Source organism: Monodelphis domestica, chromosome 3 (genome assembly GCF_027887165.1).
Source record: "Monodelphis domestica isolate mMonDom1 chromosome 3, mMonDom1.pri, whole genome shotgun sequence".
Lineage (NCBI taxonomy): Eukaryota > Metazoa > Chordata > Mammalia > Didelphimorphia > Didelphidae > Monodelphis > Monodelphis domestica.
Window position 1 is genome coordinate 111,206,505 of NC_077229.1, and position 24,742 is coordinate 111,231,246.

The following is a 24,742-nucleotide window of genomic DNA, read 5'->3' on the forward strand; positions in this document are numbered from 1 at the left end:
CAAACAATTTTATATATATATATATATATATATATATATATATATATATATATATATATATATATATATATATATAGGTGAAAGGAGAAGAGTTAGCCTAGAGGCTCTCCATGGTTCCTTCCAGATCTACATTTTATAATCCATTGATTTCATGATCAGCGAAGCCAGGCCAACAGCTCTCACACACCGAAGGGTATCAGACTCCAATAGAAATAGGACTGCTAAGTGGTACATAAGGATCCCCGCCAGCCACAGACTGACTCAGGAAACCACACATTAGCATCTATGTTCTATTATACTTTTATTTAATTTTGTTAAATGTTACCCAATTACGTATCAGTCTGGTTCAGGCCACACTCCATGGGGTTTGAAGGTGTTCGACCCGGCTGCTTGCCGATAATTATGCTGGAAGCATTCAATGGCTCATTTCAAAATGGAAGCCCTAAAGTTCAAGGAGGATAAAGGAGAGTCAAGTCTGAAGTCGTGTCTCCAGTCACTACAAAAGTGTAGACATAGAAAGGATTGAACCCTTTCTTCGTGCGTATTCCATTGACAACAGCAGTAACAATAATAAAGCGGTTGGACTAGATGGTTTCCTTTATTTTTTTTAAATAACTCTCATCTACCATCTTAGAATCAATACTGTGTATTGGCTCCAAGGTAGAAGAGTGGTAAGGGCTAGGCAATGGGGGTCAAGTGACTTGCCCAGGGTCACACAGTTAGGAAGTGCCTGAGGCCAGATTTGAACCCAGGACCTCCCATCTCTAGGCCTGGTTCTCAATCCATCGAGCCACCCAACTGCCCCCTGGAAACCAATTATATTAAAATGGAGTTATCCTGGTTTTTTTTTTTTTTTTAATTCACAGACCTTAGGTTGAAGACACAATCTTGGCCAACCTCATTTTACAAGTGAGGAAACTGAGGTCAGAAGAGATTAAATGGCTTGTCTACAGACGCATGGCTAGGAAATGAATAAGAAGTAACAAACCTGGGGCTTGATGACTCTAAGTTTCTGTTGTTTAAGCCAAACGACTTCCTCTGTGAAATCAGAGACTTGGATTAAGCTCTCTTTCAGCACTAACATTTCATGTTCTAAGGTATCAAGCTCAGCAGTGAAAGGGAAACAATTCAGGCAGTTTTTAATCATATCTGACTCTTTATGAACTTGTTTAGTGTTTTCCTGGTAAAGATACAGGAATAATTTTCTATTTCCTTCTCCATCTCATTTTACAAATGAGAAAACTGAGGCCAATGGAGCTAAATGACTTGCCCAGGGTCACATACCTAATAAGTGTCCAAGTCTAGATTTGAACTCAGGAACTTGAGTCTTAATAATTTTAGGCTCCACACTCTATCCACTGTACCACCCAGCTGTCTAGAAGAATTCCTGCAGGCGTGTATTAACTTTAAAGAACACATATTAACATTATCTTTGTTTTATTGTGTTTTTACTTATTTTGTTAAACATTTCCCAATAATCTTTTTAAATATAGTTCAGGAGTGTTGGGGGGAGGACGTCTATATTTGACACTTATGTTCTAAAATCTCTTTTTAAAAGAAAACAAGGAAGGGGCAGCTGGGTGGCTCGGTGGATTGAGAGCCAGGCCCAGAAACGGGAGGTCTGCGTTCAAATCTGGTCTCATACACTTCCTAGCAGTGTGACCCTGGGCAAGTCACTTGACCCCCATTGCCTAGCCCTTACCACTCTTCTGCCTTAGAATCAATACACAGTATTAATTATTTATTATTAATTAATATTTATTATATTAATATTATAATAAATATTAATTACATTAATAAATAATTATTAATAAATAATTTATTATTAATTAATTAAGATGGAAGGTAAAGGGAAGAGAGGAGAGGGAGAGGGAGAGGGAGAAGGAGAGGGAGAGGGAGAGGGAGAGGGAGAGGGAGAGGGAGAGGGAGAGGGAGAGGGAGAGGGAGAGGGAGAGGGAGAGGGAGAGGGAGAGGGAGAGGGAGAGGAGAGGAGAGGAGAGGAGAGGAGAGGAGAGGAGAGGAGAGGAGAGGAGAGGAGAGGACAGGAGAGGAGAGGAGAGGAGAGGAGAGGAGAGGAGAGGAGAGGAGAGGAGAGGAGAGGAGAAGGAACTGACTTTCCCCCTCTAATCTTCACAGGCAGGCCATTGCTTCTTTCATCTGTGTGAGCCTGATCCCCATGATTCCATGTCTGTTTCCTTCTTGGATGAGCTCCTGGTTTCAGAAAAACACATACAGTCATTGCAATAACAATAATCCTTCACATTTATAATAGGCTTCATACTTTTCAAGATCCTTTCCCATCCATTATCCACATAGTTTCTTAAACACAGCAGCAGCTCTGGAAGGTGGATAGGGCAGTGACTATTCCCTCAGTTTTATAGAGGGAGAAACTGAGGCTCAGAATAAGAAAGTGAATGGCCCAAGGTCACATCATAAAGTCTAGTATGGGACTGAAACCAGGGTCCTCTGATTTGAACTCTAAGGGTGCATTGTACCACTAGCCAGAGAAATATGATCAAAGTTTGGGATGGGGAAGGATGTAAGGAAAGAGGAGACCGGGAGAGGGGAGAGGGAAAGACTGGGGTGATTTGCTGACATTATAGAGGGGACTCTGGATCATGTGGTTTCTGAAGTTCCTTCTGGTTCTGAGATTCTCTGATAAGGTGGTAAAAATAACACGTATTTCTAGATTTCTTTTTTAATAATATTTTATTCTTCCCCAATTATATGTAAAAACAATTTTAACATACTTTAAAATTTTTTGACTTCCAAATTATCTCCCTGCCAACCTCCCTCTTTTCCCCTTCTCTGATTTATATTTCTATAATAACTCACATTTCTAAATATAGTCAAAGTGCTTTCTTCACAACTCCATGAGGGAGAGGGTTCCAATACTGTTGTTCCATTTTATAGGAGAGAAAACAGAGGCTCAGAAAGGTTCTCAACCTTCCCAGGCATCAAAGCTACTAAGTATAAGAATCAAATGTCTCCTGACTTAAAGCCTCTTTGCAATACACTGTACTACACTATATAGTCCAAATTGTCAAATTAATTCTCTCTTCTTCCCTCCCTCCCCTTTATTCTTTGTCTTTATCTGCAGCAGACTATCACGATGTGAAATTCTTAAGAAGTATTTACTTGTGTTAGCTAAGTCTGTCCTGCATCTGTCCAGTTTGGGCTTTTCCTAACTCTAGGAGTTCAGAACAATGGCTAGACTCAGAACCAGGGGCAGTGACACTGGGCAGGACCTGAGATCTCTAAGTGCCCACGTACTGGCACCTAAAATGCTCCCCTCAAAATATCTTTCCTTTTTTAAAAATTCAATTTTATTTTATTTTCTATTCTTAAATCTCTCCTTTCTTCCTCCCCCAACCCCTGCCGCCCATTGAGAAGGCAAGAAAAGCAAAATTCATTCTAAATATGGATAGTCATGCAAAACAAATTAATGTACTAATCATGTTAATGTTAAAAAAAAAAAGAAAAAATGGGCAACTAGGTGTTTCGGTACACTGAGAGCTAGATCTAAAGACAGGAAGTTTATGGTGACTTGATCCCCATTGCCTAGCTTTTACTGATCTTTTGCCTTGGAACTAATACACAGTATTGATTCTCAGATGGAAGAGAAGAAGGAAGAGGAGGAGGAAGGAAGGAAGGAAGGAAGGAAGGAAGGAAGGAAGGAAGGAAGGAAGGAAGGAAGGAAGGAAGGAAGGAAGGAAGGAAGGAAGGAAGGAAGGAAGGAAGGAAGGAAGGAAGGAAGGAAGGAAGGGAGGGAGGGAGGAAGGGAGGGAGGAAGGAAGGGAGGGAGGGAGGGAGGGAGGGAGGGAGGAAGGAAGGAAGGAAGGAAGGAAGGAAGGAAGGAAGGAAGGAAGGAAGGAAGGGAGGAAGGCAGGCTTAAATTTGCATTCTGGGACCCATCAGTTCTCCATCTGGAGATGGATAGCATATTTTGTCATGCATGAGTCCTTTGGAATTGTGGTTGGTCTTTGTATTGAACAGAGTTCTTAAGTCTTTCAAAATTGATTATCTTTACCATTCTATTGTTTTTGGATAAATTATTCTCCTGCTACTGGTCACTTCACTTTGAATCAGTTCATGAGTCTTACCAGGTTTTTCTTAAACCATCCCCTTCATCATTTCTTACAGCGTTTTAGTATTCCATCACATTCACACATCTCATTCAGCCATTGCCCAGTTGATGGGCATCCCCTCAGTTTCCAATTCTTTACACAAAAGAAGCTACTATGAATTTTTTTTGTATATATAGTTCTTTTTCCTCTTTCTTTGATCTCTTTGGGGTAGAGCTCTAGGTATTACTGGGTTGAAGGGTATGCACAGTTTAATCGCTTAGGGGGTAAAATTCCAAATTGCTTTTCGGAATGGTCAGACTAAGATCACAGCTCCACTAATTACATTAGAACATTAGCCCTTAGCCCCTCCAGAATTTGTTATTTTCCTTTCTTTCTCATATCCCCATTTCACAAATGAGAAAATTAAGGCTTGGATAAATAGTTATTCACTCGGGCTCACACTACTTAGGAGAAAGCTAGAATCTAGTTCTCCAGAAAGTGCTAGATCTGGCTTAGCTGCTACCTTGATTAAATCACTTTTATGTTTTGGGATTCAGTATCCTTAAATGAGGACCACTAAGATTCCATTCAGTCCTGACATTCTAAACTCATTCCTAATATTCTGAGGTTCCCTCCAACTATGACATTTTATGTTTCAAAATTCTTTCACCCCCTAAAATTTTGTTTTAAGTCTCTTCCCACTTTAACATTCTAGATTCTATGTTCTAATTTTCTTCACTCTAAAATTTTGTGTTCTAACTCCCTTCCCATTCTAACATTCCAGATTCTATGTTCTAAAGTTCCTTCAATCTCTAACAATATGTTCTAAGGAATCTTCTATCTTTGACATTCTGTATTCTATATCCCAAGAGCGTGTTCCTCAAATCCTATAGTTCTAGGATTTATACCAAAGGAGAGTATGAGAGTTTGAGAAGGATAAAGACTTAAGGGGAGAAGGAGAAAATACATCCTCTATCCTTCAGACATCTCACAACTGAGTAGATACTTGAATCATTCCCCCAAGATCCCAAAGTGTCCCCCAACACTTTTCGAGAGAAAAGAAGATACTTAGTACCATGGAATAATTATCTGATGGCATGGTCAGAGAGTGAGCCAATTCTACAAAGTGCCAAGCATGTTGTTATTGCTTATTAGAAAGCACTGTGATCTTGGACTAGAGAGAAGTGAAGGGCATAAAATATTTTGTTTGGGTACCTCAGTGGCACTTCTCAAACATCCCAATTCAGCCCCTAGCTATTTAGTCATTGGCCTCAAATTTAGAATCTTCTAGACTATGAGAATATTTGCATGGTAAAATCTATCATTCTTTCATTTGTGTTTTATCCCTTTGGGTTAAACATTATTCCCTCTGACAAAACACTAACCTCCCTGGAGAAGGGAGCACATTCAGTCCCCAACATCTCAGTGGAAGTTTCTCAAAGATTTATGCATCATACAATATTAGATCTGGAAAGGAATTTAGAGATCCTCCAATCTAACCCCTTCCTTTTATAGATATGGAAACTGAGGCCCAGGGAGGTGATTTGCTGAGGGTCACACCGTAGGTTAGTGATATAGGAGGGATTCAAATTCTTTTCTGTAGAGGATGAGTTTTTAGGTATAGGAAGACTTTCTTGGCACCCCATAGCTTAGGCCACGTGGTCTCCAAATCCCTTCTAATGCTCTTACTGGGAAGGCCTGGGCCTCTAGCTAGGATGGGAAGTCCTGGGCAGGGGCCAATCAGAACCCCTGCTTGAAATTTGTTTACTCTGATCTATTTTTGCATCGTCGAGCACCAACAATATGTTGGGCGCTTCAGGAACCATGGAATCAGCCTACTCCCTGGCTGGGACCCTGGCCAACTGGCTCCAAGTCACAGGCCCTGACTTCTATCTTTCAACAAGACTGCGTGGGTACTTTGGGAAACCAGAAAGGGACTCAAGTCCCATCCAAGTTGTGAGAAGTCCAAAAGACAGAGACTGTGTTTTCTCCTATCAGACTGGGGTATCTTTGAGAGAAGGGACTATGGTTCCCATTTTAAATGGCAGCTTCCCTATGGAAGTATTTATAGCTCCCTTTTGGCTCTCTTCTCTTCTCTCCTATTCCATCCCATTCTATAATTGTCTAGTCTACTAAAAAATATTTTATTAAGTATCTATTAGGTACAAAGTACCATTCCTAGTATTAGGGAGACAAAAATGAATAAGAACATTATCCCTCTTTTCCAGGAGCTAAGAGTCTAATGGGATGAGAAGATATAATACATATACAAGAAAAGAATAATACAGATGAGAATTATGGTCTAGGGAGTAAAGGGTTCATGTCCCACCTCTGACACATACTGGCTTTGTAATGCCGGATGAGTTCCATATGCTTTCAGCCCTAGCCAATTCCCTATGACCATAAGATGCAGAGCAAATCAGGATTTCTCATCAGGGAACTCCATTCACCTGTGGAATCATAAGGATAAAAAGATACACTGTAAAGTGATTCATAGGGTCGTAGATTTAGAGTGAGAAGGAATCTTAGAGGTCATAAATTCTAACCCTGATGATTTACGGATGAGGAAATTCATCTTGGACCAGCTCTAGAGAGGTTATAATTTATTCAACATAACACAGGTAATATGTGGCAATCTGGATTTGAATCCACTTTTTCTGACTCCACAGCCAGATCTTTCCACCCACCACTCTTCCCTCTACTTAATGACTAATTGGATATAAGAATGAAGAAGAGGAAAGATTCAAAGATAACTCTTGAGACTTGGGTGACTGGAAGGATTCTAGAATCATATGTCCATACTATAGGTTTAGGGCTGAAAACAATGGGTGCTGGGGTCTACTCTAGTCTGACCTTTTCATTACAAATGGCAGAACAGAAGCTCAGAGTCATACAAGTTGTAAGAGTAAAAGACAAGAGTCTTCCTGCCTCCAAGTTCAACAATCTATCCACCATGTCATGCTGTCTTTCCTCTATTCTACAGAGGCAGAAAATCAGAAGGGGCAGTTTTGGTGGGGAAGATGATGAGTTTAATTTTAGATATGTTGAGTTAGAAGAGTTGGTAGAACTTCCAGTTGGAGATGACCATTGCAGTTGGAGATAGTGGAGGTACTTCCTGAGAATTAAGGCAAATTTTTTCCTATAGACTAAGGGCTGTGTCCCTCCTTTAGACCAGAACTCCTTGAGGTCAGAAGCTGTGTCATCTCTTCAGACTAAGGGGTCCTTCATAACAGGTCATCTTTCTTCCTCCTCAGCCCAGGGGTCTCCCCCAACCTTCCTGTTCTCTTCTTGTATCACTCCAGCTCTTTAAAACCCTTAATGTTTGTTAGGAACCTCTTTACTGCCACAGCCTAAAATTGAGAAAAACTACCCCAGAAGGGGAAGGGGGATGGTGAAGACCATAGAGAAGAGGCATTTCTAACACATCATAAATCTTGGACAAGCTTCGGCTAGCAGCCAAGTGCCTGGGAAGCAGCTCTGGACTCAGAACAACAAGATGGCAAGTTCCCTCTTTGCTTTCCCCAAATGCCAACTCCAAGGTTATATTTAGAGACTTGGGAAGGGAGGGTAGGTGAGAGATGCACAGAGGCAAGATATACGTGGAGACAGAGGCAGAAACTCAGAGAGACGCACAGGGGAGAGACAGCCTTAGAGATGAAGACAGAGATGGGCTTAGTTTGGTCCATGTTAGAGCTCAGTCATCTGTGACTGATGAAATCTCTGCAGGTAGGTTTTACAATGGGTGGAAACCTGGGCCTATAATCAGGAATGTGAGTTCAGAGGTGGCCTCAGACACTTACTAGTTGTGTGATCCCTTGGCAAGTCACTTCATCTCTGCCTACCTCATTTTCCTTAGCTGTAAAATGGGGATGAAAATAACACCTACCTTTCAGGATTGTTGTGGAGATCATCTAAGATAATGTTTGCAAACCTCTTAGAGGTGCTTAAAAAAAAGCTTATTTCCTTCCCTTCTACTTCACAATAGGGTCAGAGCTCTACCATCTGTGGGTCTGTGGTCAGGGTTAGGATTCCATCTTTGATCAGGGGTCAACCTGGGACCAAGGTAAAGGCTCAATGTGGAGCCATGGATAGTTTTGCCCATCATCATGGCTGATTGGAAAGATCAGAGACCAGTCTCTCACTAGAGTCAAGGCTCAGCCAAGTCATTGGAAAACATTTGTCATCTTTTTAAAAATCCAACAGACACTTGCTAATTATCTTTCATCTTCATATTTTCTTTATTTGGGTCTTTCCTTTCCTCTATGACATTCTACACAGACACTCATCTGCAACAACATTATACCCCCCAGGGGAACTATAAATTCTTCTCTCTCTCTCTCTCTCTCTCTCTCTCTCTCTCTCTCTCTCTCTCTCTCTCCCTCTTTCTCTCTCTCTTTTAACCCCATACTTTCTGTCTGAGTAACAACTCTAAGACAGAAAGGCAAGAGCTAGGCAATTGGGGTTAAGTGACATGCCCAGGGTCCCACAGCTAAGAAATATTTGAGGATAGATTTGAACCCAGGACCTCCCATCTCAAGGCTTGGCTCTTAATCCACTGAACCATCTACCTACCCCCTCCGTGGTCTCTTCTAACTGACATTCTGTGGATCTAAAAACCTTGACTGTAATTTTTGCCCTTCTATTACCATGTTAATGTTGCTCAAAAAATGTTTGCTCATTCATTCATTCAACAGACATATCTCAATCACCAACAAAAGACAGAGCTCTGGGCTTGGTGCTGATGGTGATAGAAAACTTGCAAAGTTAGAGTCTTTGCCTTCATGAAGATTACATTCTATTTGACAGATAAGATAAATAAATAAATAAATTAATGATAAATAAATAAGAAAAAATTAAATTAAATTGTGTGCTCAACTCTGTATTTGGCACTAAGAGACATAAAAGATGGTTCCTATCTTTGGAGACTTGTCAATAGAACTCAGAAGAAATGATTATTCTAGTCCATATTGTTCTATTAAAAACTAGAGACAAGTTCAAAACAATATGTCAACAAATGTGAAAACTATAGGACTGACATTAATTACAAGGAATGAAGGGATAACTTTGTTGGCTAGAGCGAATCTGGGAAGGCTTCTTGGAAGAGGTGAGTTTAAATTATAGGTTAAGAAGGGGCAGTGAGGTGGCTCAGTGGATAAGAGTGCCAGGACTAGGGACTGAGGGTCCTGGGTTCAATTCTGACCTCAGACACTTCCTAGCTTCATGACCTTGAGCAAGTCACACAACCCCCATTGTCTAGTCCTTACCACTCTTCTGCCTTGGAACAGTATTGATTCTAAGGTGGAAGGTAAAGATTAAAAAAAAAAAAGAATAGGTAAGAGATGGATTGGAAGAAGGGGTGTTAAGTATTTTAATAAAATATAAAAGCTAGAAGGGACCCAAGGGATTCCATATTCTATACATACCCCCACACACACTTCATTTCATAGAAGATGAAATTGAGATCCAGGAGAAGAGTATGATTAAAAACCCAGAGGTTATAAAGGAACTTGTTTGTTGTAGGAGACAAGAAGAGCCTGCCTAAAGCAGACTATCCTTGCAGAGAAATTGTGGGAGATAAAGAAAGATAGCCTGGCTCAGTTCAGATTATAAAGGAATTTGAATGCCAAGATGAGGAATGTATTCTTCATTTTTAATTATTTAATGAATTAATTTAGAATATTTTCCCACGATTACATGATTCCTGTTCTTTCCCTCCCCTTCCCCCAACCCCTCCCATAGCCAATGAGCAATTCCACTGGGTTTTACACGTGTCATTGATCAAGACCCATTTCCATATTATTGATATTTGCACTAGGGCAATCATTTAGAGTCTACATCCCCAATCATATCCCCCTCGAACCATGTGATCAAGCAGGTGTTTTTCTTCTGTGTTTCTGCTCCCACAGTTCTTCCTCTGGATGTGGATAGTGTTCTTCCTCATAAGTCCCTCAGAATTGTCCTGGATCACTGCATTGCCACTAATGGAGAAATCCATTGCATTCGATTGTACCACAGTGTATCAGACTCTGTGTATGTTCTCCTGGTTCTGCTCCTTTTGGTCTGCATCAATTCCTGGAGGTCATTCCAGTATCACATGGAATTCCTCCAGTTTATTATTCCTTTGAGCATAATAGTATTCCATTACCATCAGATATGAAGAATTTATTCTTAATGGATTAGGAATTAGGGAGCCAGTGTAGGTTCTTCAGCAGAGGAGAGAGATGAAAATAATAATAATAATAATAATAATAATAATAATAGCAATAACCATTGTTGGAATCTCACAGAATGTGAGAGCTCAGAAGGACTATCTAGAGATTACCTAGTCCAAAACCTTCATTTTATAAATGAGGAAATTGTGTCCCAGATAAGCTAAGGGAAATTGTCCAAGGCCACCCAATGGGTAAGTAGCAGAACTCAGGTAGAAGCCCAGGATTTCTACTCGAAGTTCCGTGACTTCAATTCCAACCATCTAGCTCCTCATTTTGGACTGGAGCTGTGATACAAGAAAGAAACTTCTAATGGAGAGTCTCTCTCCAAAGTAAAACAGTACTTGCTCAGTGATTGATGGCTGCCTAGAGATATTGAGAGGTGTCATAGCTGTTATGTGTCAGAAGCAACTGGAATTTGAACCCAGATCTTCTGGCTCTGAGACCTGGCTTTATAGACCCCACTACATTCCCTCATAATAATAATATTGCTCTCATATTTGCAAAACACTTTTACATTCGTGATCTCAGTTGTTCCCCTAGGCAGCATTAAGAGGCTTTAGTCATTCAGTTATTTTTCATTCATGTCTGACTCTTCATGACTCCATTTGGGGTTTTCTTGGCAAAGATACTGGAGTGATTCGCCATTTCCTTTTCAGTTCATTGTACAGATAAGAAAACTGAGACCAACAGGATTAAGTGACTTGCCCAGGATCACACAGCTAGTAAGTGCCTGAGGCCAGATTTGAACTCGGGAAGATGGCAGGTCCAGCCCTCTATCCCCTGTGCCATCTAGCTAGCTAGATGCTGGCTAGCTGAGCTAGCCTGCTGGCACTGAGATGGAGTTAATTAGAGATATATGTGGCATCAAAAATTATTTCTATGTGTAATTTTAAAAATTAAATTTCATAAAAACAAATAAAAAATATTAAAATATTATATGACCGGATAAGAGTCCAGGCTAGGTCTTTGGAGTCAAAGTCTAAAGCTTTTTCCTAAAAAAAAAAAAAGACACTAAACCAACTCCCACACCCTTTGAGGAAAAGAACAAAACTCCCCTCATCCCTTCACTTCCCCTTTTTATGGAATGGACAACCTCAGAAAGGGAGTGATTGTCCTGACTGGAGGTCTTCAAGGAAAGGCCGGTGTGGACCCTTGTAGAGGCTGTAGAGGGATTCCTCCTTCAGGACCAGTCAGCCGAGACACCCTGTGAGGCCCCTTCCAGGTCTAAGATTCTATGCTTCTTCCAGACCACCTACATGGAGAAAACAGAGGGGCCAGGGCTTGCCCCTTTGAAGAATTGGCCTCCCTTCACCCCCCTCCCCAGCCAGCCTTCCCCAGGAGGAAGGCGGGGGGAAGACCGTGGCTCCACTCTTTCCCCAGCATCCTCTTAAAGATTTCTCCCCGAAAAAGCGAAAAAAACTCCTTATTTGGCTGAGCTGAGCCAGCCAGGTCCCTGCAGCAATCCGGGCTCTGATTTAACCCTTGGTTTATAAATAAAAGAAGCCATCACAGGAGGGAGCTTAAACACCACCAGGCAGCAACATAAACAGAGCTCAGAGCCATTCCTGGGGCAGGAGGCAGAGACTCTGGGGATTGTGGGAGGGCCAGGGAGAAGCTGGGGGGACCAGACAACTCTTAAGTCCGGCTGCAAGGATTTAGGCCCAGGGGATGGGGGCCGGGAGATGGAAGCCCTTGTGTTTATTTGAATGACACCCAGGCTGTCTGGGAACATGGCCCTAGATTCTTCTCAGCTGAGGCTCTCATTCCATCTGACTAGGTTTGCTCGGAATCTGGGAGAGATCTGCTCTGCTCCTTTAGATGACCCCCAGCCCCAACCCTGGCCTCTCCTTTGTAGTGGAAGGAACCCTGGACCAGGGAGGTGGAGAATCTCTCACAGAATCCTAGAGTCAGAAGGGAGCTCAAACACGCACAAGAATCTTCTCGGTGGGCATTGGGAGGCATCTCCCACAAGTGTGCCCAGAACCTTAGCCCAGGATTGCGGAATAAATACAATATTGTTGAATCACATTAAACTGGAAAGAAGAGGGACAGCCAGGTGGCTTGGTGGATCAAGAGCCAGATCTCGAGGTGGGAGATCCTGGGTTCAAATCTAGTCTCAGATACTTCCTAGCTGTGTGACCCTGGGCAAGTCACTTAACCCCCATTGCCCAGCCCTTACCTCTCTTCTATCTTGGAACCAATACTCAGTCTTGATTCTAAGACAGGAGGTAAGGGTTTAAAAAAAAATGAAAGGGAGATTCAGACTCAGTAGATCTCCCCACTGCTTCTCATTCCGCCCTTTGAGGCCAAGCAGAATAATCCTCCTCAGGGCCTTTCAGGTACAAGAATCTTGTTTTCCCTATTGTTTCCCTTTCATTTCTTGCCTTTTTAAGGCTAAACATTCTTAGTTCCTTCAAGTTATCCTTGTATGGCATAGTTTCCAGTCCCTCCCTCCAACCCAAACTTGTTTCTCTGGATTGATTCCAGGTTGTCGATGTCCCTCCTAAAACATGGCGCCCGGAAGTGAACGTGATATTCCACATGGCCTAACTGGGGCAGAATGCAGCAGAATGATCCTCCCCACCTTGGTTGTAGCCCTGTTTTGTCCCCAAAAGCCATATGACCTTAGATAAGTCACAAACCCTCTGGGCCACAGTGTCCTGCTTGTGAAATATATATACTGGAAGTTTGGGGCAGGATTATGAAATTTAAACTATCATCAGGGTAGCTATGTGACTCAGTGTACGAAGCCAAGTCTAGAGTCCAGAGGACCTGGATTCAAATCTGACCTCAGACACTTTCTAGCTGTGTAACCCTGGGAAAGTCATTTAACCCCAGTTGCCTAGTCCTTAATTGCTTTTCTGACTTGGAAGTGGTATTTAGTATCAATTCTACAACAGGAGGTAAGGGTTTAAAAAACATATTATCCTATAGTTTGGTATGGATATCCCACAAATTAGATAAGTCTTTTAGAAATCCACATAGTTGGAATAATATGGAAATATGTTTTGCATGATAATACATGTATAACCCAGACTGAATTGCTTGCCAGCTGCAGGAAGACAAGAAGGGAAAGAGACAATTTGCATCGTATAACTTTGGAAAATTTATATATCCATGTATTATAAATAATATATAAATATAAACATTTTAATGTTATTATAACAAAATAAAAATATAAGTATATTTTTAAAAAACACAAATTTAGCTTGGTTGCAGAGGGCAGAACCAATAATGGCAATTATTGTTGAATCATTTTCAGCCCCTTTTGATGCTTTGTGACTCCATTTGGGGTTTTCTTGGCAGGGATACTGGAGAGGTTTGCCATTTCCTTTCCCATCTCGTTTTACAGATGAGGAAAGTGAGGCAAACAGGGTTAAGTGACTTGCCCAGGATCATACAGCTAATGAGTGTCCGTGACCAGATTTGAACTCGTGAACATGTCTTCCTGATTCCAAGCCCAAACCTCTATCCACCATGCCACTTAGCTGCTCCAATCTATGCCTTATCACTTTCAAACCCTGTACCCCATCTGATCCCCTCTACTGGATTTCACATTATTTTTAAGGAACTCCTAGGATTCTGTGTCCCTATGTAGGCTACCTGCTAAGGCTATAACTGAAATTTTTATTTTTATTGAATTAGAAGCCATCGGTCTTGGATTCTAATTCCAAATTAATTTCCATTTTCTGCTTCTCAGGGTCCTTCTTTATAAAAGAGGAAGGGCTGGGCATGTTGCTTTTCAATGGTATTTCCAGCTTTTTTTCCATGGACAAAACCAGTTGACAGGAGGGCAGAGAGTGTAAAGTTTGAACCAGTAGAAGGTTCCTATAGGTTGGGGGGAAGGGCAGTCCTGTGAAAGGGGGAGCACAGTGATGACACCCTAAGAGTTGATGTCTGCCACATAATATGTAGTATAGATGAGGACTGAGAGGCTAGATGATGTGATTTTATTTGCCATGAAAGAAGCCGTTCCCCCACCAAAAAATAAAAAAGATCAGCACCCTGGGACAAAGTCCCATTTGCTGGGTACAAGGTCCCGTATATCTGCTCCCTGCACAATGGATTCATACCATTCATATTCTTACCCATCTCCTTGTTTTCCTTTCAGGTGTTGGTTGCCATCATGCCATCTTCCTCCCCTCAGGAGTCCTCCCTCCCTCCTGCCAGTGCCAATGCCACAGCGCCAGCCAACAGCAGCATGGAAGAAAAGCAGTTCTTCTATGCATTCTCCCTCTTGGACAAGGAACTCCATGACACCTTTCCCAACCTGTGGGTTGCCCTGTTGGCTGTCAATGGGACCATCTTCCTAGTTGGCGTGGCACTCAATGGCCTGGCCCTCTATGTCTTCTGCTTCCGAACGAAGACTAAGACCACCTCCATCATCTACACCATCAACCTGGTGGTGACAGACTTGCTGGTGGGTTTGTCATTGCCCACGAGATTCATCATCTACTACGGGGCACAAGGCTGCCTCAACTGCTCTCTTGTGCACGTCTTCAGCTACTTTGTCAATATGTACTGCTCCATCCTCTTCCTCACGTGCATTTGTGTGGACCGCTACCTGGCCATTGTCCAGCTGGAGGCCTCGAGGAAATGGAGGAACCCCAGCTGTACCAAAGGCATCTGTGTCTTCATCTGGGTCTTTGCTGTGGTGGTGACCTTCTCCGTCCTGACCGTAGCAGTCCAAGGAGGCTCCTGCTGCCGCCTCTTTGCCTTGACAGTCTTCGAATACTTCCTGCCACTGGTGGTCATCACCTTTTTCACAGGAAGGATCATGTGTGCTCTGTCCAAGCCCAATCTCATGCACCAGAGCCGTGAGCGGCGAATGCGGGCTGTCCAGTTACTCCTCACCGTCCTCGTCATCTTTCTGATCTGCTTCACACCGTTCCATGCCCGCCAGCTGGCCGTCTCTCTCCGTCCTCAAGACATATCCAAAGAAGCAGGTCTCGTGGCCTACCACGTCACCATCACCCTCAGCAGCCTCAACAGCTGCATGGATCCCATTGTCTACTGCTTTGTGACCAACAGCTTCCAGGCCACAGTCCGGGGCCTCTTCCGAAGGAGCGAGCCAGAGCAGATCAGCGGCGAGGTCATCAGCATGCACAAGAGCTCCAAAGGCTCCATCCACAATGCCATTGTCCCCTGCTCCCGTGCTCTGGCCGACAGGCCCCAGGTGTAGTCAGGAGGCCAGAGCATCACCGGAGAGGCCGAGGCAAGGGACAAAGGGTCAGAGAAAAAATTGGAATTGGGTTCAAATTTGGACGCTGCTCTCGACTGCCTGTGTGACCTTAGGCAAGACTCTACTTATCTGGAGCTGAAGTTTCCTCATCTGTAAAATAAAAAGGTCGACCCAGATGAGCCCTAAGGTCCTCTCCTCCTCTGGAGCCTACGACCCTACTTGGACTCTGACATTCTAAGGCTGGTTCCAAGGGGGACACCCACCTCTATTCCACCTCTGCCTCAGTGTGTGACTTCAGACAAGTCCTTTCAACTGTCTGGGCCATCATTTCCTCATCTGTCAAATGGGGATAATAATGCCTGACCTTCCTACCTCATAGGGAAGTAGAGAGGGTGAGAGCAGCCTGTGGATACTAGAGGGTCACCAGACGTTGAGAGACACATCTAACCAGGGCAGGTGGACGTGGGATCTAGAGACTTAAAGCTATTCTTGAAAATGTTTCCTGGGGACCCAGTAGTTAGTTAGCAATTATCTCTTTAGTTTTGGACTTCCTCAACATGGGTAATCGGGATCTAGGGATCGTCTCCCTATGCCCCCATATGCCTTGAGAACAGGAAAGAGAGAATTGGGGAAAAGAAAGGGGGAAGAGAGGGAAAGAGAGGGCAGCTAGGTGGCTCAGTGCATTGAGAGCCAGGCCTAGAAACAAGCAGGTCCTGGGTTCAAATATGACCTCAAATACTTCCTAGCTGGGTGACCCAGGGCAAGTCACTTGACTCCTATTGCCTAGCCCTTACTGCTCTTCTACCTTGGAATCAATATGCAATATTGATTCTAAGACAGAAGGTAAGTGTTAAAAAAAAAGAGAGGGAGAAAGGGTGGAGAAAGAAAAGGAAAAGAATCAAAGGAAGCAAGGAGCAAACAAAAGAGGAAAAGATGCATTAAATGGAGAGGGATAGAGAAGAAGGTACTAACCATAGTCACCTCAGAGTGACTATATAAAAATGTCACACCTTGGCAAAAGATTTGGAGTTTCTCCAGGACACTTTCCCATAGCGTCCATCATCTGAACTTTAAAACACATTGGGAGGGTGGCAGGGAAGGGACTCTGCCAGGGCTTTGCACAATGCCAGGAACATAGTAAGCCCTAAATAAATATTCAGTGTTACTCATCATAATCATCCCCATTTTTTTTTAGAGAAGGGAACTGGGATGCAGAGAAGTGGTTGCTCCCCACCAACATTGCCATCCCCCTTCATCCTAAGCATTTGCTTCCAATGGAGCTGTCCCACCTGATGATGGTCGCCCCCAGATGAGAGTTTCCTATGTGAATCTCTTGGATAAAAAGGAGGAAAACCACTGAGGGAATTTCCGGTGGAGTCTCCAAATGGAACTTCTGATTTACCTCTACCTGCTCAGTGCAGATAGAAACTTAGAGCTGGATGGGAGCTTTACTTAGCCTGGGGACTGCCTATATTAATGGTAAGCTCTTGGCCCTGAGATTGGTCTAGAATCTGCCCAACCCCGGTTGGATTGGCCTCAGTGTTGGTGGTATCCCTTTGGAAGGGATAAGATCTTCCACTGTCTCCCCCAGGCTTTACTTCTAGCATCTACATTTCCAGTCCTGTCTCCTTCTCATAGAGACTTTGATAAGCCAGGTTTTAGATAGCAGGTAGTCAGTGTCATGTCACAGCGTTCTGGATCTGGAGTCAGGAAGACCTGAGTTCAAATCCTGCCTCAGACACTTAATGAGGTGTATGACCATGGACAAGTCTCTGTTTCTTCACCTGTGAAATGAGGATAATAATAGCACCTACCACACAAGTCATAGTGAGGATCAAATGCAATAATAAACCTTAAAGTGCTATATGTGTTAGCTATTATTATTCTCTGCACCTCTGAACTCTCTCCCACCACCCCCTTGCCCCCCAAACCCCACTTCATTGATGAAGGGAAGGAGCACTATGGAACAGACTCACTCAATGTTTCTTTTATAGAATTTGGAGCTGGAAGGGATCCTAAAGATGATCTAATCAAACCCCTTCATTTTACCAACAAGAAAAAAGAGGCTCCAAGAGGGAGAAGGAACTTGTGTATCATAGTCACACGGCCAATACGTCAGAGTTAGGGTACAAACCCAGGGCTTCCGACACCGAATCCAACACTCATTTCCCTGCACCCAACCCTAGAGTGCTAACCTCAAAGGAGTCCACAGCAGTGAATTTCAGGAGGCTGGTGAATATGGATGGGGAAAAACCTTACATCTTTATAGTAATATAACTGGTTTCCTATGTAATCTTGTGTGTTTTAATGTATGCATTTTACAACGTGGCCCATAGGCTTCTGCCAAAAGGGTCCTGAAAATATGAAAGAAAATTAAAAGGATGAAAACCCTACTCTGTGAAGTCTCTCCAGAAAATAACAGGAGCAAAACTTAAACCATGACCAATTCATCCACTGAACTCCCGTGAATTTGCCATGGTCCTACTTATTAAAAACCAATGGTTCTGTTTGTTTATTGAAAATTAATTCTTCAGGGGCAGCTGGGGGACTCAAAGGATAGAGAATCAGACCTAAAGATGGGAGGTCCTAGGTTCAAGTCTGGCCTCAGACACTTCATAGCTGAGTGACCGTGGACAAGTCACTTGACCCCCATTGCCCAGCCCTTCCCACTCTTCTGCCTTGGAACCAATACACAAGACTGATCCTAAGACAGAAGGTAAGGTTTTAAGAAAAAAAAATAAAGAAAACTAATTCTTGAGGGTTATAATGCTTTGCCCTGCTCTGAGGCCCTAGGACATTACCCCAGGAATCCTAGTAACTTTGTGATAACTAGAAGTTTCTCTTAGGTCAAAAGAGGACTTCATAGCATGATAAAAAGAAAGAACACCATACATGAAGAGGAGCTGAGTTTGAATCCAAGATCTCCCAATTTCAATTAAAATGATGTTATGCATATAATGAACCAGGGCCTCAGTTTCCCTATCCATAGAATGAGAGCACTGGAGTAGATGATGTCAATGATATCTTCTTCTTTTTTTTTAAACTCTTACCTTCTATCTTAGTATCAATTCTAAGATAGATGAGGGGCAAGGGCTAGGCAATAGTGGTTAAGTGACTTGCCCAGAGTCATATAGCTAGAAAGTGTCTAAGGTCACATTTGAACCCAGGACCTCCTGACTCCAGACCTGGTGCTCTATCCACTGTGCTACCTAGCTGCCCCAGGCTATCTTCTTGCTCTGAAGTCCTATATTCCTAGATTCTTCCCCAGAGCTCCCGAGCAGTATTGGTCATGGACAAGTGGAGACATTGCAAGATTTATATTTAGAACTATCCACATCCCCTCTTTAGTTCCTGCTTCTAGTCTTGGTATTTTCCCTTCTCCCACCCCTGCCTCCTAAAATTCTCAGGCATTTTGCTCTTTTAAAAAATATTTTTATTATTTTTCCCCAATTATATATAAAGCAAATTTTTAAACATTCATTTAAAATTTTTTCTTGAGTTCTAAATTCTCTCCCTCCTTCTCACCCCACCAAACCCTGAGACAGTAAATAATCTGATCTAGATTTTACATGTTTCACTCTTCTTCGAATAAAAACAATCTGCCTTCCATCGCAATGCCCTTGCCATAACTATCCACCATGTTTGGAATTCTCTCTCTTCTCATCTTCACCTCCTCACTTCCCTGGCTTCCTTTAAGACTCAGCTCAAAGCCTTTCTCAGACCTTGCTTCCCTGACCCTCCACTGGTGGTGCATTCCCTCTGAAATGACCTTCTATTGGCCCTGTATCTATCCTTGTATATGTATCAATCCTGGTATAATCAGTTATTTGCCTGTTGTTTCTTCCATTAGAATGGGAGCTCCATGAGGGCAGGGATCATGCCTTTATTTGTACCTGTAGCACTGAGCACAAAGCCTGGCACATGGTACCAAATTAACCAGTGCTTGCTGACTGACTGCCTAGAGACTTCAAGGTTATTCCAAGATCTTAAGTATCTAAGTATCCTTTCCTACCTGAGATGCTCAGATCCCTGGACTGAAGCAGAGGGATTTCCCCAGAAGTCCCTAGTTCATACCAGAAGGGTGGCTCCCTATTCCACCTGCCTATAAAACTGATGATTCTGCCTATGGGGTGCTGTCCAACCCTGCACTGACTCCCTGGAAAAGACCTGTGACTTGCTGCCCTGAGAGCTGCTTCTTCCTGGTACTCTATGCTGCAGGAGAATGCCAGAGGCAACAGAAAGCTGTGAAGAGCCAGAAGCAGGGAATGACCCTGGCCAGCAGCTTACCTTCCTGCTCTCCACTGATGGAAGTAGCAGCCTGCAGTGCAGAACACTCTTGGATACATTTCTTTAGAGGGTCCTGGGTTTTTTAGGTCCAACCCTGAGACCTAAAAAGAGCCCCCAGGAGACTCCAGTGTGGGGAGGGGATTCTCATTGCTTTTTGAACTGGAAAGATGCTGCCACTGAACTGAATATCCCCCTGGCCCCCTGGAGCTCTAAGACCCAATTCCATAGGGATGAGGAAAATTTATAATATTGATGATGGAGAAGGGCAAGTCCAAGAGTAGGAATGTGCCCTAAAAAGACATGCAGAGATCTTTTTGCCATCTAGTCCTGACCCTGCTCATAATTTTCCATGTGACCACAAGCAAGTTACTTCTCCCTTTGGGGCTTAAGATCCTTATAAATGGAGGTGCTGTATTAGATAATCTCTAAGTTTTCTTCGCATTTGAATGGTCTATATTCCATGATCCCAAGATCCAGAGAAAGACCAGCAGCATCAATGAAGGTGGAGAGGGAGCACTTTAGGACAGAGGGGGAAATTCTGCTACCTTGTGATCTTCCATTTCTTCCTCCAAGAAGTACTACTGGATTGCTTCACATCTTCTAGACTGGTCTCCTAGATAGCAATATCAGGACTCGCTAAACCTATCCTACTTCAGTACCAACAGAAGGATTGTTTTCCTGGTGCATGATATACGCCTAAGTGAGGAAGAAGAAGAGTTTGCTAAGGTGTAAGTTCTGGACTGGGTGAGACATTCTTTCCCTTGCTTACCAGGGCAAGAGATCCCAGAGGAGGGACTCAGAGCTCCGGCTTTAGCTATTCTTCCCCAAGCTCGGTGTTTACCATTACCTCATGTGGGAATCCCCCACCTCCCCAGAGCAAAGCTTCTCCCATTAGTGAATGGGCTTAGCTGAGATATACTGACAGACTGGGGGCCTATAATGGAGTCAAGTTGATGGGGTTATATAATAAAGTAGTTTATGATGTCCTAGGGTTAAAGTTGCAAAGTTCTGGGACCTCAAATCATATAGATTCAGTTAATATTAGAATTGATAGTGGCCTTAAAACATAGGATGGAAAAAAATTGAATGTGTGTGTATGAGAGAGAGGCAGAGAGAAAGAGAGAAGGAAAGAGAAAGACAAAGAGAAAGAGAGAGAGACAGAGACAGAGACAGAGAGAAAGAGACAGAGAGAAGAAATCTTAGAAATCAAGGTATTAGACTATAGATTTTTTTAAAGTTAGGAAGAAGCTTAAAATAGAGAATTCTAGAACATAGGATATTAAACATGGAATGATAGGATAAAAAAATCTTGGAGCTATAAAGGGCATTAGAACATATCAGAACTGTAAGGGACCCTAGAGATAATGAACCAGGGGTTCTGGATCTAGGGTCCATGAACTTTTCAATATACATATGTATACATATATATTGAAAATACATATTTTGATAACTCTTTCAAAATAATTGGTTTCCTATGTATTTTATTTTGTGCATTTAAACCCATAATTGTGAGAAGGGTCAATCAACTTCACCAGACTTCCCAAAGAATCCATGACACACAAAAATGAGGTTAAGAAGCCCACTCTAAATACCTTTACAATGAATTCTAGTCCAACCACCAATTGGTAGAGTATTTGTATTTCTTCTAAACTCAGTTCTTGTTCCAAGTCCTATACAAGACTTTTCCTGATTCCCCTGATGTCCTAGACCTTAGTGTTCTCTACTTATTAAAAATGTTTGGGGCAGACTCAGTGGACAGAGAGCCAGACCTGAAGACAGAAGGTTCAAATCTGGCCTCAGACACTTCCTAGTTGTGTGACCCTGGGCAAGTCACATAACCCCCATTGCCTAGCCCTTACTACTCTTCTGCCTTGAAACTGACACTTCACACCCATTTTAAGGTGGAAGGTAAGACTTGGAAAAATAAAATAAAATACATTAAATTACTTGGTATATATGTTGTATTTGCTTATTTGTACTTATATTTTATCCCTCCTCCAAGAGAATATAATCTCATTGAAGACAAAAGTTATTTTGTCTCTGATTCCCCAGCTCACTATGTAGTAAACATAATAAGTAATATTCGATGAATTGAACACTTCATTTTACCTATGAGAAATTAGATGGCTAGGGAGAGGAAGTGATTTTTCAGGGGTAACACAGCATAGGGATAGAGCTAGCACTCGAACCCAAGTCTCCAGAGGCCCAAGCCAGCTCTTTCCACTAGACCAGAGGACAATAAGGATTTGCAAACCACAACCCGTCCCTTCCTCCTAAACTGTTGGGTTTGGGGTTATTTTAAAAAGAAAATGTCATGTGTATTTATATCAGATGTAAACAATTCCTGTAACAATGTCCTGAATCAAAGCTGTTTATTCTGACTGAGTGGCCTCCACTTCTAGAGCTCTGGGCAGGTCCATCGGGCTAAGCTCCAAAAGGCTGGAGAAGCAGCAGGTTTGTCCCAGGAAGGTGAGCAGGTCAGCATGACTCAGAGAGGGAAGCAGAGCAACTGAAATCCAGACGTGTCTTCACATAGACTCACACACAGTGTATACTTCAATGCTTTTAGAGCGATATGCTTTTAATCATCAGAATATTACTTTGATATAGATAAATGATCAATATATTAATTAATGCTTTAATGATCAATATACTAATTTGATGTATATAAATGATCAATAATATATTAACACTTTTAATGATCAATATACTGATTTGATGCATAGAAATTATCAATATATTAATTAATGCTTTTAATGATCAATATATTAATTATTAACAAATTTGATATATTTCACATGTAATAGATAGGAGAGACTTTAGAACACAGGATGCCAGGATGGGAAGGAACCATGGAACCACAGATTGTTGGAAGAGATGCTGTCCAGGCCCCTCAGTTTACAGCTGATAAATCTGAAACTGGGTATCTTGCCCAAGATGACAAAAGTAGCAGAGCCAAGATATGGGCCCCGGATCCTTGGATACCAAATCTGGTGCCATTTCCACAATGGCACAGTCAGGGCTCTGGATCATACTGTAACGTGTGGCGTATCAGCTGAAAGGAATCTTGCTAGATGTGGGAGAATCAGCACTATCACAGATCCACTCTCAAATACACCTCCATGCTTTGGCTCTGGATATTCTTGTACCAACCCATTTCCCCTTTATCCACCCAAATGTCCCCCTTCCTAACCACTACGAGTGATCCCTTTCCCTATTTGGAAACCAGTAGGGTCTCAGCATTGTGCCACTTAAATATCTCACATCTTCCAGGGCTTCTTGAACTGCCATCCCCAAAACTAGAATTACTGTGTAGGGGTTGATCTTAGGACCCAGTGGACACTCAATCTTGCTTATTGATTAATTGCTAATTGATTAATCTTGCACAGCCTAGGAATAAGGGTGAGGTGCCAGCTTATTCAGATTTTATTAATTTTATTTAATTTTTCTCTCTTCCAAAACTTCTTGAATTCAGGTTTATTCTTTTTTTTTTAACCCTTATCTTCCATCTTAGCATTAAAAGTATATATTGTTTCCAAGGAAGAAAAGCAGTAAGGGCTGGGCAATGGGGCATAAGTGACTTACCCAGGGTCACACAGCTAGTAAGTGTCTAAGGTCACACTTGAACCTAGGACCTTCTTCCCTGGGCCTAGCTCTCAACTCACTGAGTCATCTACTTGCCCCCCACTGAGGTTTATTCTAATGGACAACCCAAGCCCTCTGGGGATCCACTCCTTATTGGAAAACAGGAGATCCCACAAAACAGATTGGATTTATCTGCCCCCCCTCCCTTATTCCATTTACTATAGAGTTCTTAACATGGGGTCCATGATAACCCTGTTGTTGTTCAGTCATCTCAGTTGTGTCCAATTTTTCATGACCTCTTTGGGGGTTTCCTTGGCAAAGGCACTAGAGTAGTTTGCCATTTCCTTCTCTAGCTCATTTTTACAGATGAAAAAACGAAGGGAAACAGGGATAAGGGATTTTCCCAGGGTCACACAACTAGTTATGGTCTGAGGCCAGATTTGAACTCAGAAAGATGAATCTTCTTGACCACAGGCCCAGCGCTCTATCCACACCACCTAGCTATCCTTAATAAAATGAAATGGCAACCCTAATAGATTGTATAATTTGTATAGCATTCAGGTGGATGGTGAATTTGGAGAGAGAAAAACATTACATTTTTATTTTCACTAGCCTTTTACGGAAAATTATAATTTCCTTTAATTACAAATATAGGCAACAAACTATTATTCTGAGAAAGGGTTCTTAATCCTCACCAAGTTGCCAAAGGGGTCCACAATATACCCCCAAAATGTTAAGAACCCCAAGAAGAGATGAAGTTGCTCCTTCAAATTCTAAGCCTTTTCTTTTGAAATTTCCTTCTTCAATTCCTCTTAAACTTCAACTTAGAACTCCCTATTCTCAGCAAAGAAATGGTGGTCTATAGGTACAGAGTGAGGCATACATAATCAGGGAAAATTTCTGCATTTCTTTGTTTAGAAAGAGGGTTGATCACATGGGTCAATGGGATACGATTGGGGATGATCACTCTAGTGCAAATATCAATAACATGGAAATAGGTCTTGATCAATGATACAGGTAATACCCAGTGGAATTGCACATTGGCTACAGGAGGGGGGAGGGAAGAGGGGAGAGAAAGAACATGAATCATGTAATCAAGGAAAAATATTATAAATTAACAAATTAAATAAACTTTAAAAAAAGAGAGAGGATTGATTTGCTAAAACATTTATTTAATTAAAATATAAAATAAATTTATTTAAGTTGCTGAAAAAAATCCCAGCTTCTCTTTTAATTTCCTTCCTAATGAGATTTCTATATGCCAATACCTGACATTCTGAAGTCTCTCCCTCCCCTCTGGCAGACAGAAGCCTTTAACCTCTCCTTCCCTTCCCTGGTTTTATTTTGGAGTGGTGATAGCGTCACTCCCTGATGACTTTGGGATTGATGGAACTAAGAATAGCATTATC

At 42.2% G+C, this 24,742-nt stretch overlaps 1 protein-coding gene across 1 annotated transcript in view; it reads left to right on the forward strand.

The window, feature by feature from the left end:
• The window catches only part of GPR20 (G protein-coupled receptor 20), a 43,025-nt gene extending 21,097 nt beyond the window's left edge, over positions 1-21,928 (forward strand). Inside the window, exon 2 of the mRNA XM_056823004.1 lies at positions 14,391-21,928. Coding sequence (XP_056678982.1) covers positions 14,406-15,461 — 1,056 coding nt within the window. The 5' untranslated portion in view covers positions 14,391-14,405 and the 3' untranslated portion in view covers positions 15,462-21,928. The remainder of the gene's footprint in view (positions 1-14,390) is intronic.
• The last annotated feature ends 2,814 nt before the right edge of the window (positions 21,929-24,742 follow it).